At 39.0% G+C, this 13,019-nt stretch overlaps 1 protein-coding gene across 2 annotated transcripts in view; it reads left to right on the plus strand.

The window, feature by feature from the left end:
- The window catches only part of LOC123752401 (probable cytochrome P450 49a1), a 315,070-nt gene that overhangs the window by 47,135 nt on the left and 254,916 nt on the right, over positions 1–13,019 (plus strand). For both annotated transcript variants that reach the window (XM_069334722.1, XM_069334723.1), the window contains exons 2-3: positions 11,428–11,755; positions 11,892–12,135. In XM_069334722.1, coding sequence (XP_069190823.1) covers positions 11,488–11,755; positions 11,892–12,135 — 512 coding nt within the window. In that variant the 5' untranslated portion in view covers positions 11,428–11,487. The remainder of the gene's footprint in view (positions 1–11,427; positions 11,756–11,891; positions 12,136–13,019) is intronic.

Here is a 13,019-nt window from a genome sequence, read left to right on the forward strand (position 1 = left end):
CCAATACTAGGTCTCCTGGTTTAAGTTGAACTTTATTATAGGGGCTCGAAGCTCCATAGTGGTACTCTCGTAGAGCTGTGAGGTACTCTCGAGTCCACACATCATTCCACCTTTCAATTACTCTTGAGAGATGTTGGTAACTTTCTACTAAGTCACTCCTGGTTACATGGGAAGGGTCGACGGGGTCCTCTTCTGCCAAAGGTATCAGAGGGCTCAGCAGGCCTCCATGTATTAAATGTGAGGGACTCAGAGGTTCTCTCTGTGAGAAATCATCTGATAGGTAAGTTAATGGGCGACTGTTGCCTCGCGCCTCGATTTCCACGACGAGTGTTTGGAGTTCGGAGTAACTAATTTTCTGTCGATGTAAGGTCTTCCTTAAACACTTCTTGACAGTCCCTATCATACGTTCGTAGAACCCACCTTGCCAGGGGGCTCTGGGAGCAATAAATTTCCAGTGGCATTGTCGTCTCTGAAGGACTGACTGCACTTCTGGATGATTATCTTGAGGTTATCTTGAGATGATTTCGGGGCTTTAGTGTCCCCGCGGCCCGGTCCTCGACCAGACCTCCATCCCCAGGAAGCAGCCCGTGACAGCTGACTAACACCCAGGTACCTATATTACTGCTAGGTAACAGGGGCATAGGGTGAAAGAAACTGCCCATTGTTTCTCGCCGGCGCCCGGGATCGAACCCGGGACCACAGGATCACAAGTCCAATGTGCTGTCCGCTCGGCCGACCGGCTCCCGATTCCATACCTTCCATAGACAGGCTTCTCCTGCCACAAAATTTGAACCATTATCCGATATCATTAGTTTGGGACAGGATCTGCGAGCTGCAAATCTACGAAAAGCTTGGATGAAGGCTTCGGCACTCATGTCAGAAGTCACTTCTAGATGTACGCCTCGTGTGGTAGCACACGTGAAGAGGCAAATATAAGCTTTCACTGGTATCTTATCTGGATTGCCAGTGAGAAGCAAGGCTCCTGTGTAATCGACACCAGTGGTCTCAAAGGGACGAAGATGAACTACTCTCTCCTTAGGGAGTGGTGGAGGTCCTGGGTAAGGACACACTCGAGCGTCGTATCTTTTGCAGATCACACAGAACTTAATGATTGATTTGACGGTTTGACGACCTTGAGGAAGCCAATATCTCTGTCTGAGGTCGGTGAGAGTGTCTAACACTCCACCATGCAAAGTACCATATTGATGGTGATGTAAAACTAGAAGTTTTGTAATAATGTGGTGACGTGGTAGAAGGATCGGATTCTTTGTATCCAAATCAATTTTTGCATGAAGCAAACGTCCTTCACACCTTAATATATTATGAGTGTTGGCATCATACCAGATACCTAGAGACTTGGTTAATTTATCTGGAAGATTTTCATATTCATATTTCATAATATAAGCTTTCACTGGTATCTTATCTGGATTGCCAGTGAGAAGCAAGGCTCCTGTGTAATCGACACCAGTGGTCTCAAAGGGACGAAGATGAACTACTCTCTCCTTAGGGAGTGGTGGAGGTCCTGGGTAAGGACACACTCGAGCGTCGTATCTTTTGCAGATCACACAGAACTTAATGATTGATTTGACGGTTTGACGACCTTGAGGAAGCCAATATCTCTGTCTGAGGTCGGTGAGAGTGTCTAACACTCCACCATGCAAAGTACCATATTGACGGTGATGTAAAACTAGAAGTTTTGTAATAATGTGGTGACGTGGTAGAAGGATCGGATTCTTTGTATCCAAATCAATTTTTGCATGAAGCAAACGTCCTTCACACCTTAATATATTATGAGTGTTGGCATCATACCAGATACCTAGAGACTTGGTTAATTTATCTGGAAGATTTTCATATTCACTTCCATATGCCTCTTGTTGTGCACGTTTGATCCAGTAGAGGATAGGATTGGGAAACTTATGTCTGATTCCTATCTTAGCAAGAAAGTCAAACACATGTGCTGTCACTCTTAATAACTTACTCAAGTTAGAATAATTGTGAGGATTAATAGCTAAGATTCGGTGAGGTTCTGGTTCTTTCATGGGAGTAGTGATATTGGTCACTATGACTTGTGGCTTTTGTTTGCGCCACTGACCACTAACAAGCCATGAAGGTCCATTAAACCACATCGAAGACTTGATGAGTTGTTTTAATGTTAATCCTCGAGATAAGTAATCTGCAGGATTGTCCTTAGTGGGGACATGTCTGAATTTATATCCAGCAGATAATTCATGAATTTCCCTAACACGATTACTAACGTAGGGAGTTTTATTGTTGTTATTTCTTACCCATTGTAAGACTGCCTCATTGTCTGACCACACGACGATTTCACCAAAGTGGATATTATTGAGTGTCTTGGTTAGGCAATGAGCTAATCTTACTCCCACCAGCAATGCAGTTAACTCCATTTGAGGTAAAGATCTCTTCTTAATTGGAGAAACTCTTGCTTTAGATGTGAGTAAAATTGATTGTGCACTATTGACTAAGTAGGCTACAGCACCATACGCTTTGCCAGAGGCATCGCAAAAAACGTGCAAATTTGTGGGCAAGTTTTGTCCTGAAGCATTACGAGGAAATTTCAAAACATCTAACTTATTGAAATTCGTTGTGAGTATCTGCCATTTATCTTGCAACTCAATTGGCAACGGATCATCCCATCCCATATGTTTCTGCCAGCATTCCTGCATTAGGAGTTTGCCCCTTATTAATATAGGACTAAGTAAGCCTAAAGGGTCAAATGGTTGACTGACATACGAGAGTAATTTTCTCATGGTAAGGGATGAATTATCGATTTGTACTGACTTGATATTCATCTCGTCAGTACTTGTGTTCCATTCCACACCCAGAACTTTTAATTGATTAGGCACCTGATAACCTGGAAATTCTTTCTCGATTATCTGGTTTAATGATTTATTATTTGAGGCCCATGATTGTAGTGGCATATTGGCTCCTAATAACTCACGGTTAGCCTTATGGTAGATTTCTACCAAATTGGATTGATCATTTGTAGTTCCCTGGAAATTATCGACATACAAGTTGTCACTGATCTCTGCCTTATAAGGGCTATTTGACTTCCTTAAATGTGTATCTAATGTAGCTTGAAGTAGAAACGGGGAGGAAGTCGCTCCGAATAGCACTGAGGCAAAACGATAAGTTATGATATCACTGTTAAGATCCAGTGGGTCCTTAATCCAGAGAAACTTGGTGTAATTACGATCCTCTTCTTGTAAGCCTACTCTAAGGAAAGCTTTACTGATATCAGCAGTATAAGCGAAAATACCAGTACGGAATCGTAATAGTACATCATGTAGCCTTTGTGTTAGGCTAGGTCCCGTTTGGAGACATTCATTCAAGGACACGCTGTTTGGCTTCACTTTGGCACTACAGTTGAAGACAATACGTATTGGTGTTGTCAATGAATCTTTCACCACAGCATAATGGGGTAAATAGTGACCTATTTTTCGGGCATCATTATCAACAACTTCGATAAATTTACTGTTGAGTTGTTGTTGGATTAATTGATGATACATGTTCAGTTTGTCTGGCTGCTTCATCAGCCGTATTAATTGAGACTGTAATTGTGAGGCTGCCATGAAACAATTAACTGGAAGTTGTGGATGATTCAACTTCCATGGTAGTCTCACCCAGTATTGTTTATCTTTATAGACAACTGTATCCAGATATTGCTGGTAAGTCCACATATCATCAGGGCTCGGTTGTTCAGGGACAATACCTAAAGTGTCTAAATCCCACAGACGATGTACAGATGGATCAGACTCATTATCTTCAGATATTTCTCTGAAATGTAGGGGTGACTGTTCCAAGCCTAGTCACGCCACTATTGTAGTGTTAGATTGTTGGTTGGTTGACGCTGGATTTTGTTGGAAAAGCACCGGTTCAGTAAGCAACTTGCCTCCAGCAGATGACAACAAATTCATTCCATGTTGTCTGGTGCATCCCGTTATAAATTTATAATAATGGTCAGCGCCTATAAGTATACCAACATTAGTGAGGCAGTCAGAATTTATTTTGTAATCTGCTAGCCTCATGCAGTTTCGTTTAAGATATTTCGCAGTGCGAGCTAATCCTGTGACCTGCAGGTCTGAAGGAAATTTGTCTACTACTACCGCTTGTATTGGACTAGTGGAAGATCCAAGTCTCACTAATACCTTAACTACTTGGTATTCACGAGGTCCACTATTAGTCAAGAATCCAGAAATATTCAGTCTCACACTTTTAGCAGGTTTTAATTTTAACTGCTCGACTAATAGTTGGGTGATGAAAGTTTTCTGTGATCCTTGATCAAAGAGACCTCTAGTGTTAACTTTAGATTTCCTGTTAATTAATTTGAGTTGAGCTGTAGGCAGAGTGGTATTATTCCCTGACTCAGTAGCAAGTACATTTATTTCCTGATGTACCTTGCAATATTGTACTGTGGTAGAATTCGTAGAATTCTCCCCAGTTGTCATAGATTTTGTAGAAGTTTTTCTACACAAGGCATAATGATGCATACCTTTGTTGCATCTACTGTATGAACGTAGTTGCACTACACATTTACTGGGATCATGAGAGCCCATGCACTTGGTGCACCTGTGTAATTCTTGTAACCGTTTAATCCTGGTATTAAAGTTAGGATAAACAGTGTATTGGTAGGCGACATGTTCTTGACTACAGAACAGACACTTTCTCTCTCTGGTTGAATTTGTCCTTTTAGTAGACAAATCATTTGTTACATCAGAGGGAGATACAGAATAAGTGAAGTGAATAAATAAATAAGAATAATAATGCAGTCTCCGTGGTGTAGTGGTAAGACACTCGCCTGGCGTTCCGCGAGCGCTATGTCATGGGTTCGTATCCTGGCCGGGGAGGATTTACTGGGCGCAATTCCTTAACTGTAGCCTCTGTTTAACGCAACAGTAAAATGTGTACTTGGATGAAAAAACGATTCTTCACGGCAGGGGATCGTATTCCAGGGACCTGCCCAAAACGCTACGCGTACTAGTGGCTGTACAAGAATGTAAAACTCTTGTATATATCTAAAAAAAAAAGTACCTACACTACCACTCCCCTTTCCAGTGGATGGAGCAGTCCTAGGTTTGAATTTATTAGACCTTTTCAAAGTCGATTTGGGTTTGAGTAAGGTGTCAATATTAGGTGGTTTAGACTCAGGTTTAATATTATCATGAGTCTTCAACCTGTTGACCGTTATTCTCAGTCCCTCGAATATTTGCTCGAGAGTGAGAAACTCGGTTTTATAGTGTGAGCAGATTTCTGCTAAGATATTTCGAGGTAATTTCCTCTGCAAAAGTAACTTGATTGACCATTCTGAGGCTGGTACATCAACTTTAGTACCTAAGGCTTTCACTAGAGACTCTACTTCTAGCCTGAAGCTTTGAAGTGAGTCTGGTCTGTTACTTGCTGCATTCAGATCTAGCAACTGGTAATAAAGATTAGCTATACTCAACTCCTTGTTGCAATAGTTCAACTTTAGCAGTTTTATAGTTTCCTCATAATTACTCTCAGTGAGAGCTAGGTTATTTATGACCTTTTTTGCCTCCCCTTTGAGAAGACTAATCAGGTATGAGAATTTAGAAATTTTGTCAAGAGAAGATTTCTTATGTATATGAACTTCAAATGAAGTCCAAAAGTTGTCCCAATTTTCATCATCCAGCCTTGCAAATGTAGGTAAGTCTAAAGTAGGTAGACGAACCTCAGGTAATTGATAACTGGATTGAGACATAGTATTATTTGCATTAGATTTAGATTGTGTTACTATATTGGATAGTATGTCAAGTTTATCTTGAGTCTCATCTTCATACTGGGAAATATCTGCTATAATTCGTTCATCAGGATCAGTTTCAATGGTATTCAGTAGGTCGAGATAAGACTGGCTTGTAGATCTAACTTGATCAAATTTCAGATCAGCTACTCTCAGTGATGTTTCTAGTCGATAGGAATCAATGGGAGTTGCCTTGGACAAAGTATCAGACTTAATAATTAGTCTAGTTAAATGACCTTTGAGGCCAATATAGGTTCTCCTTAATTGTTCAGGAGTAGCCATGGTGGCTTTAAGTCCAAATTTCATGGGACTTGAATAAGTATTACTAATGAAGCTTGGGTACTTGCTCATTAGTTGACAAGTAATATTGAATATAGCCTAAATTAATCTGGCTAAATTACACTCTACCTCACTCGAGGTTAAATGTACCTACCTAACAATAAGTAGCTAATGATTTTGAGCAGTGTTTTAACTTCACCATTAACTTTCGTCTGGCTAGCTCATCTTTAACACCATTAGATGTAATGGTGATCATTCAGCAGCACTCAAAATGCATACACACAAATAATGAGTATACAATTAATTAATATGGATATACTCTAATCAGAGTTACCCGAAAGTTTAATCCCACCCTTGATAGGGTCAGCACAAGAATGAATAATATATGTACTACTAACTAGCTCAAGCTTAGTTGTAAGAATTTCTACCTAAGAAACTACAAATTTATTTAGTCTGCGTTTGTGCCAAATTCAGCACAATCACAGCCTAAATTCCTACCTAAGAAAGGTTGGCAAAGATTAAATTGCAGTGCAGTAATGTGAATATATAGTTGTGCTGTACTTTTGGGTTTTTTAGATTTTATAGTTTATATAAATGTGCACTAGCACACACAGGTGAAAATACAATTATGTACAATTAATTTTGGCTTGCTAGCCACAGCCTTTTGTGGTGATTGATTGTGTTGATCAATTTGTCAACTACATGTGACCTAGACTCACCTGACAGGTGTACACCATCTCTTGCCAGGTTTTGCCTGTATGGTCTGGCTGTAAATTGAATGTAAGTGGCATCCAATCGTACTCGCTTCCTCAGCCTAAAGTTTATATATTTGGCAGCTCTTTGGTAATATTCTGGGCTTACTCCCCAACGATTATTATTACTCAGTTGGCGAGGTTTCACCAATGTGAACACTACTGAATTGCTGATGAGTTTAAATGAGGAAATTATGGTTTTAAGGTGATTAATTACCTCAGCTGGGTGTCGAGTAGGATGGATGTCATTACCATCTAAATAAATAATGGTTAGATGGTGAGTCCACTCTAACGCAGGTGTTAATGTGGAATTATTATAGAAGTTATGAGCTGTTGCTCCTGGTGACCTGAAGATTCTTACCTCAGTATGAGGTATAGGTCTAAGTGTTGTGGGTAATTGACTGTGTCCCACGAGTGCGACCTTATAAATGAGGTATAAGTAGCAAATGAATTGATGTGAAATAGGCTAACCTATGTGCTACACTGCTGGTAGACACAATTAATAAATGTGGTTAGTCTAGACTACTTCACACGGTGATTAGTTGTTACTAATTAGTATACATCCGGTTCGAAGGACCATATTGTGGGATATCTGGGACTTGAGTCAATTATTCAATTATTTACTTATTTAATTTAATAACGAAGGACCACCCACTTTTGAGAAAAGAGGGAAACTAATAAAATTGATCATTAGAAAACACACTGAAGAACCAGTGTCTATGGATAAGTATTAGAAAGAATAATCACTTAAAATAAGGAATGGACTGTATGATTAATTAACTAAAGTCAGAGCCTCAAACACCTACATTGGGGGGGGGGGGGTATTGCTAGAACTTCATATACGTCTAGGAACTAGTGTGGTTCGTCACCAGTTCATTGTTGAGTAAATAATATTATGATCTAAAATGCTATAGAGTCAAATATGTGAACTCAAATTGTGAATATTAATGATTATTAAATTACGGAGCAACCATCTAAGTAAACACATAAATTTCCAATAATCAGATATAGTAAGAATATTCAATATAATAATCTTGCAAATTTGTATAATGATCAAAATGGAAGAATTAAATGTGTACAAAAAGTCTTAGTTTTAAGACGATTTCTATGACATCGTTTGTGATTCGTCCTCGTGACCTCAGGATCTCCACATAGAAGAAATTAAAGGTGAATAACACGAATGCTGTTAACGACTCGTTGACTCCTCACATACGAGCTGTAATTTAAAGAATATTAAGTAGCATTGGACTAGGCTACTTTTAATCTCAATATTCATGAAAATAGAAAAGAAAACACTAAGGCGGTACTAACGTTGGATATGGGGTCGTCTCAATATATAACGACAGACTAATCACAAATATACAATCTTAAATGATGCATCAAGAAAGAAACTATACTCAACGTGAGCGTAGCTACTACTGAAGTCTGCCGATATCGCATCTGCCAGTCCCAAACTTTCACGGCGTTGTACACGTATATGTGGGTTTTGGCTTAATTCTAGATGCGTTATTGGTTGGCCGAGCACTATGGAGCACGTGGAAGAATAATTATTCAGTATTAGTTGGGTATCAGTGTAATTCTTGCTGATAACTCCCCAACGCCACGTGTCTCACCACTCTTGACGCCAAGACCCTCCGCTGTCCAAGCATGCTCACTGCACAATGGCGTCGCCGCCTTCCCCAACCCGCGTCTCGCATTCACCACAGAAATTATTAATCACGAATAATACTATTTTGCGCAATTGTGGTTGAAATACTTTAATGAGGACTGGGTTGCAATTCTAGGGATTTAAATATTATCGCCTTCTCGTCTTATGGTGTTAAACAAGAAATGGAGAAGATTTTAGTTTTCTCCATGGCATTCACGCGTGACAGAAAAACTATTACTTGATAACAATTGTAACTAAAAACTCTCAATTTAGAAGTATTGGGAGTTATGTTATCCTTAAATAATTATCACACGGAATACTGATGATTTTAGAGAACCACATTCAATTCTCTAACACATTGGTAATAAATGTGTTTAACTAGACATTATCTGACGCAATGTTGATGCTCTATTTCGTAAGAATTCTAGCATTAATACGCAGATACAATGGTTAGTTTATGTTGACACTACTGTTAGTAAATTTAGTGACTACTGTAGTAGTATATAATAATAGTGATTAATTATAATACAATAGTAGTTTATTAGTGTTGGAAATTTCCAACATAACTCCGGGGGGGGGGGGGGGGAGAATTCTTGGGTCGCAAGGCAATGTTGAGTACTGACATACCTATCCCGAAGTTAGTATTAATGTTAGTATGTTAGTACACACATTACGGATGTCCCGTAATTGTCAATGACATACAAGAAATTTGAGTCTTGTAAAGAAATTCATATATATGTTGTACCTAGTATATATATATATCTCATTATGTCTCTCTCTCTCTCTCTCTCTCTCTCTCTCTCTCTCTCTCTCTCTCTCTCTCTCTCTCTCTCTCTCTCTCTCTCTCTCTCTCTCTCTCTCTCTCTCTCTCTCTCTCTCTCCTCTCCCTCTCCCTCTCTCTCTCTCTCTCTCTCTCTCTCTCTCTCTCTCTCTCTCTCTCTCTCTCTCTCTCTCTCTCTCTCTCTCTCTCTCTCTCTCTCTCTCTCTCTCTCTCTCTCTCTCTCTCTCTCTCTCTCTCTCTCTCTCTCTCTCTCTCTCTCTCTCTCTCTCTCTCTCTCTCTCTCTCTCTCTCTCTCTCTCTCTCTCTCTCTCTCTCTCTCTCTCTCTCTCTCTCTCTCTCTCTCTCTCTCTCTCTCTCTCTCTCTCTCTCTCTCTCTCTCTCTCTCTCTCTCTCTCTCTCTCTCTCTCTCTCTCTCTCTCTCTCTCCTCTCTCTCTCTCTCTCTCTCTCTCTCTCTCTCTCTCTCTCTCTCTCTCTCTCTCTCTCTCTCTCTCTCTCTCTCTCTCTCTCTCTCTCTCTCTCTCTCTCTCTCTCTCTCTCTCTCTCTCTCTCTCTCTCTCTCTCTCTCTCTCTCTCTCTCTCTCTCTCTCTCTCTCTCTCTCTCTCTCTCTCTCTCTCTCTCTCTCTCTCTCTCTCTCTCTCTCTCTCTCTCTCTCCTCGTTAGTGGGCAAAACATGCTCTAGAAACAATGAATCAAAACTGTATGAACATTATTGATGTTGATTGAACCTCGATGATAGCCGTAAAAGTTGTTGATAAACAGTTTATGGAAAATCCTACCTGCATTTTAGACTTCATAGGCGTCGCTTTTAGTCACAATAGGAGTCAATTGTACTAGCTGAGAGAGAGAGGCATGTGGGTTGACCCGAGACACACACTGACACTCACCAGTCAATCACAGTTTACAACGGAAAGTTGAATGAGGCTAACCACAACCCTCTGGCCTCCAACTTCGAACATATAGACAGACATTCTCCTTAATAGATATAGATGTTTTGTCAAATATCAGTCTTACAGGTCTAACCACAATCTTTATTTTTTTTTTTGGGGGGGGGGGGTGATCAGGTGTTAATGCTTTAACACCTGATCACCTCAGTCACAACTGTGTTGATTTTTGCATATATCACTGACAAATACAGTCAACATTTTCCAGCATAAAACTATAATATATACGTTCTATGCTGTTATTTTGACTTTCTATTTAATTACTGTTCTGTAATTTTTATTGTAATTTTACCCTAATTATAAATGTGGTCATTTATATATATTATTAAATCTTTACACTTGATTGATTTGGATATTGTTCTGCAGCTTTGTGTTGCCCTTGTTAGGGGCTCAATTGGATTATGCAGTTGCGTTATGGTCTCCGTATTATAGGATGGACATAACTTCCCATAAACGCTGACAAAAATGGAAGGAAAAATTCATCCAATAAATAGAAACCTTCCTTAAGGAGGCTTTATAACAGTTTAATTTACATTCTTTTGAAAGACGAGGAGGAAGGATTACACTACAGAAATATTTACAGGATTTAATGGGTATAATAAAGAAATGTAAATAAAATTTAAAAAATATCTGAATATAATCGAACAAGGAACAATGGATAAATCTAGATTGAAGAAACTTCTGATTAAATACTGGATTTTAAATTAAATTGTTGGGTTATGGAACACATTATGTGGTAATGTAACATAATTAATGTGGGATCGCTGGATTGCAAACTGTAAGTCATAAAAATGTAGCTGAAAATTAGACACCCACCCCCACAGATGTAAAAATAAGGAAAGTAATGACGTTTCGGTCCGTCCTGGACCGTCATCACGTCGACTAATAATGGTTACACGACTTGATAATGGTCCAGGTCAGCCCGAAACGTCGTCTCTTCCATTATTTTCAGAGTTGAAGAGTTGTGTGGCTAAATATTGCTCGATAATTTCCAGCGCAGGTTAGACATCATGAATTATTCTTGGTGGATATAAAAGAAGTTGCCGCGTATAGGCTTATAAGCTTTCTGCTATTTCACTTTTTCATATTTTTTACGTTCCACTGTTTTTCTGATAATACACATGGCCTTTGACTTACTATTAAAGGATGCTAAGTGAAAAGGTACTGTTTAACCTACTTTTTTGACAATTATATATGTGGAGAAACATTTATTGAAGGAAAGAACTTAATAGCATTAATATCTTCCAGAGACAACCTTCAGACGATCATCTCTTCATATTTATTCCAATCGAGTAGAGAAGCGCCAAGATGGTCAATGGATTAAGCATGTTGATGCTGGCCAAGAACTCTGTTCTTCCTAGAATCTGTCGGACATATTCTCCATGTTATGCCATCCCTCGGGCCCCCTCCTCCTTGTCAAGGATGCGAGAAGTGGCCTGCCGTGGCGTGTCTTCCGTAGCCGGAGTAGCACTTAAGTTAGACTCTGGGATCTCTCACCCACGACCTCATTCCGAGATCCCGGGCCCTATGGCATGGCCAATTTTGGGCACCATGCCTTCCATGTTTACTGACCCAGGTGAGAATGTCAGCGATATTCGGTTCTTTCCAGTCATAATTGAAATGCATGGTAACATTACTTTCATTTTGCACTATAAAACCATTGTTTTAGCTAGGATTTTCTCTATTAATGTTTATGATTTTTGTGTGTACAGCATATGATTCCACTCGGATGCCGCGACTCTGGGAATCTTACTTCAAGAAATACGGCAGAATCTTTAAGTTAAACCTCCTGGGGCAGGGGGATGTAATCTTCGTGTCTGATCCTGTAGATATTGAACATATCTATAAGGAGACGTTTGAGAACCCTATCAGACCATTCTTCGAATCTCTGAAGAAAATTCGCATGAACAACAAGAAGAAATATTTTAAGGAAAATGAAACTGGAATCTTCACAGAGTATGTAACTCACCAACTGGTGTCAGATATTTTACCTAGATCAATACAATTTATCATGAACAATTAAAGACAAGGCTGAATGACAAAACTAACACGAAATTCCTGGAAATGAATATCATTTACAACAAAATGTCTATACATTATATGTATTGTATAGGAATATGTTGAAGCTAGACACGGGGAAATATGAATGAATAATGATGAGATCAGTAAGGTGGGTGAGTATTTGTGAGTGTAATAGGTGGCTGTGATGAAATGTGAATATCATTAGATTTAATGATGAAGTCGGAGTGTAAGATCATTAGACAGGTGATATATATCTAGAAGAGGTGATTACATTATTGGTGATGCTCAGAAAACTACAGGTACTGATTTGGTACACTGTATGCATACATCACTAATTGCTGTGGAGTAAAAGGAATTATATGAATTTGGAAGTTTTGTCATAAGGCATTGTATACTGACAGTGTGTTATATGATTGGCAATGAGCAGTGAGTGTACTTTTGTATATATATAATAGTTAGTGTAGAAATTGTAGAGTCTATTCTAGATCAAATGCGAACTGAAAATCTTACCACATATTTGTATATATAAGTAAAAATACACTCATTTATTTTTTAATATATATATTTATATGATAAAATTTTTTGTTGACCTTTGATCTGGGCTCTGACAATTGCCGTGAGGGAGGGTTCACTTGCATGTTCTCCCGGAAGTTATTATAAGAGCCATAAGTTATTATAAGAAGTTATATTATGAGAGTTATTATAAGCTCTTGCATGTCTGCGGGAATCCCCCAGGAATGTATATAGTTTCTTGGCACAGAAACACCTAGATTGTGTATATAATTAAAAATATGCTTACCGATAGAATCATATATATA

Source organism: Procambarus clarkii, chromosome 31 (genome assembly GCF_040958095.1).
Source record: "Procambarus clarkii isolate CNS0578487 chromosome 31, FALCON_Pclarkii_2.0, whole genome shotgun sequence".
Classification (NCBI taxonomy): domain Eukaryota; kingdom Metazoa; phylum Arthropoda; class Malacostraca; order Decapoda; family Cambaridae; genus Procambarus; species Procambarus clarkii.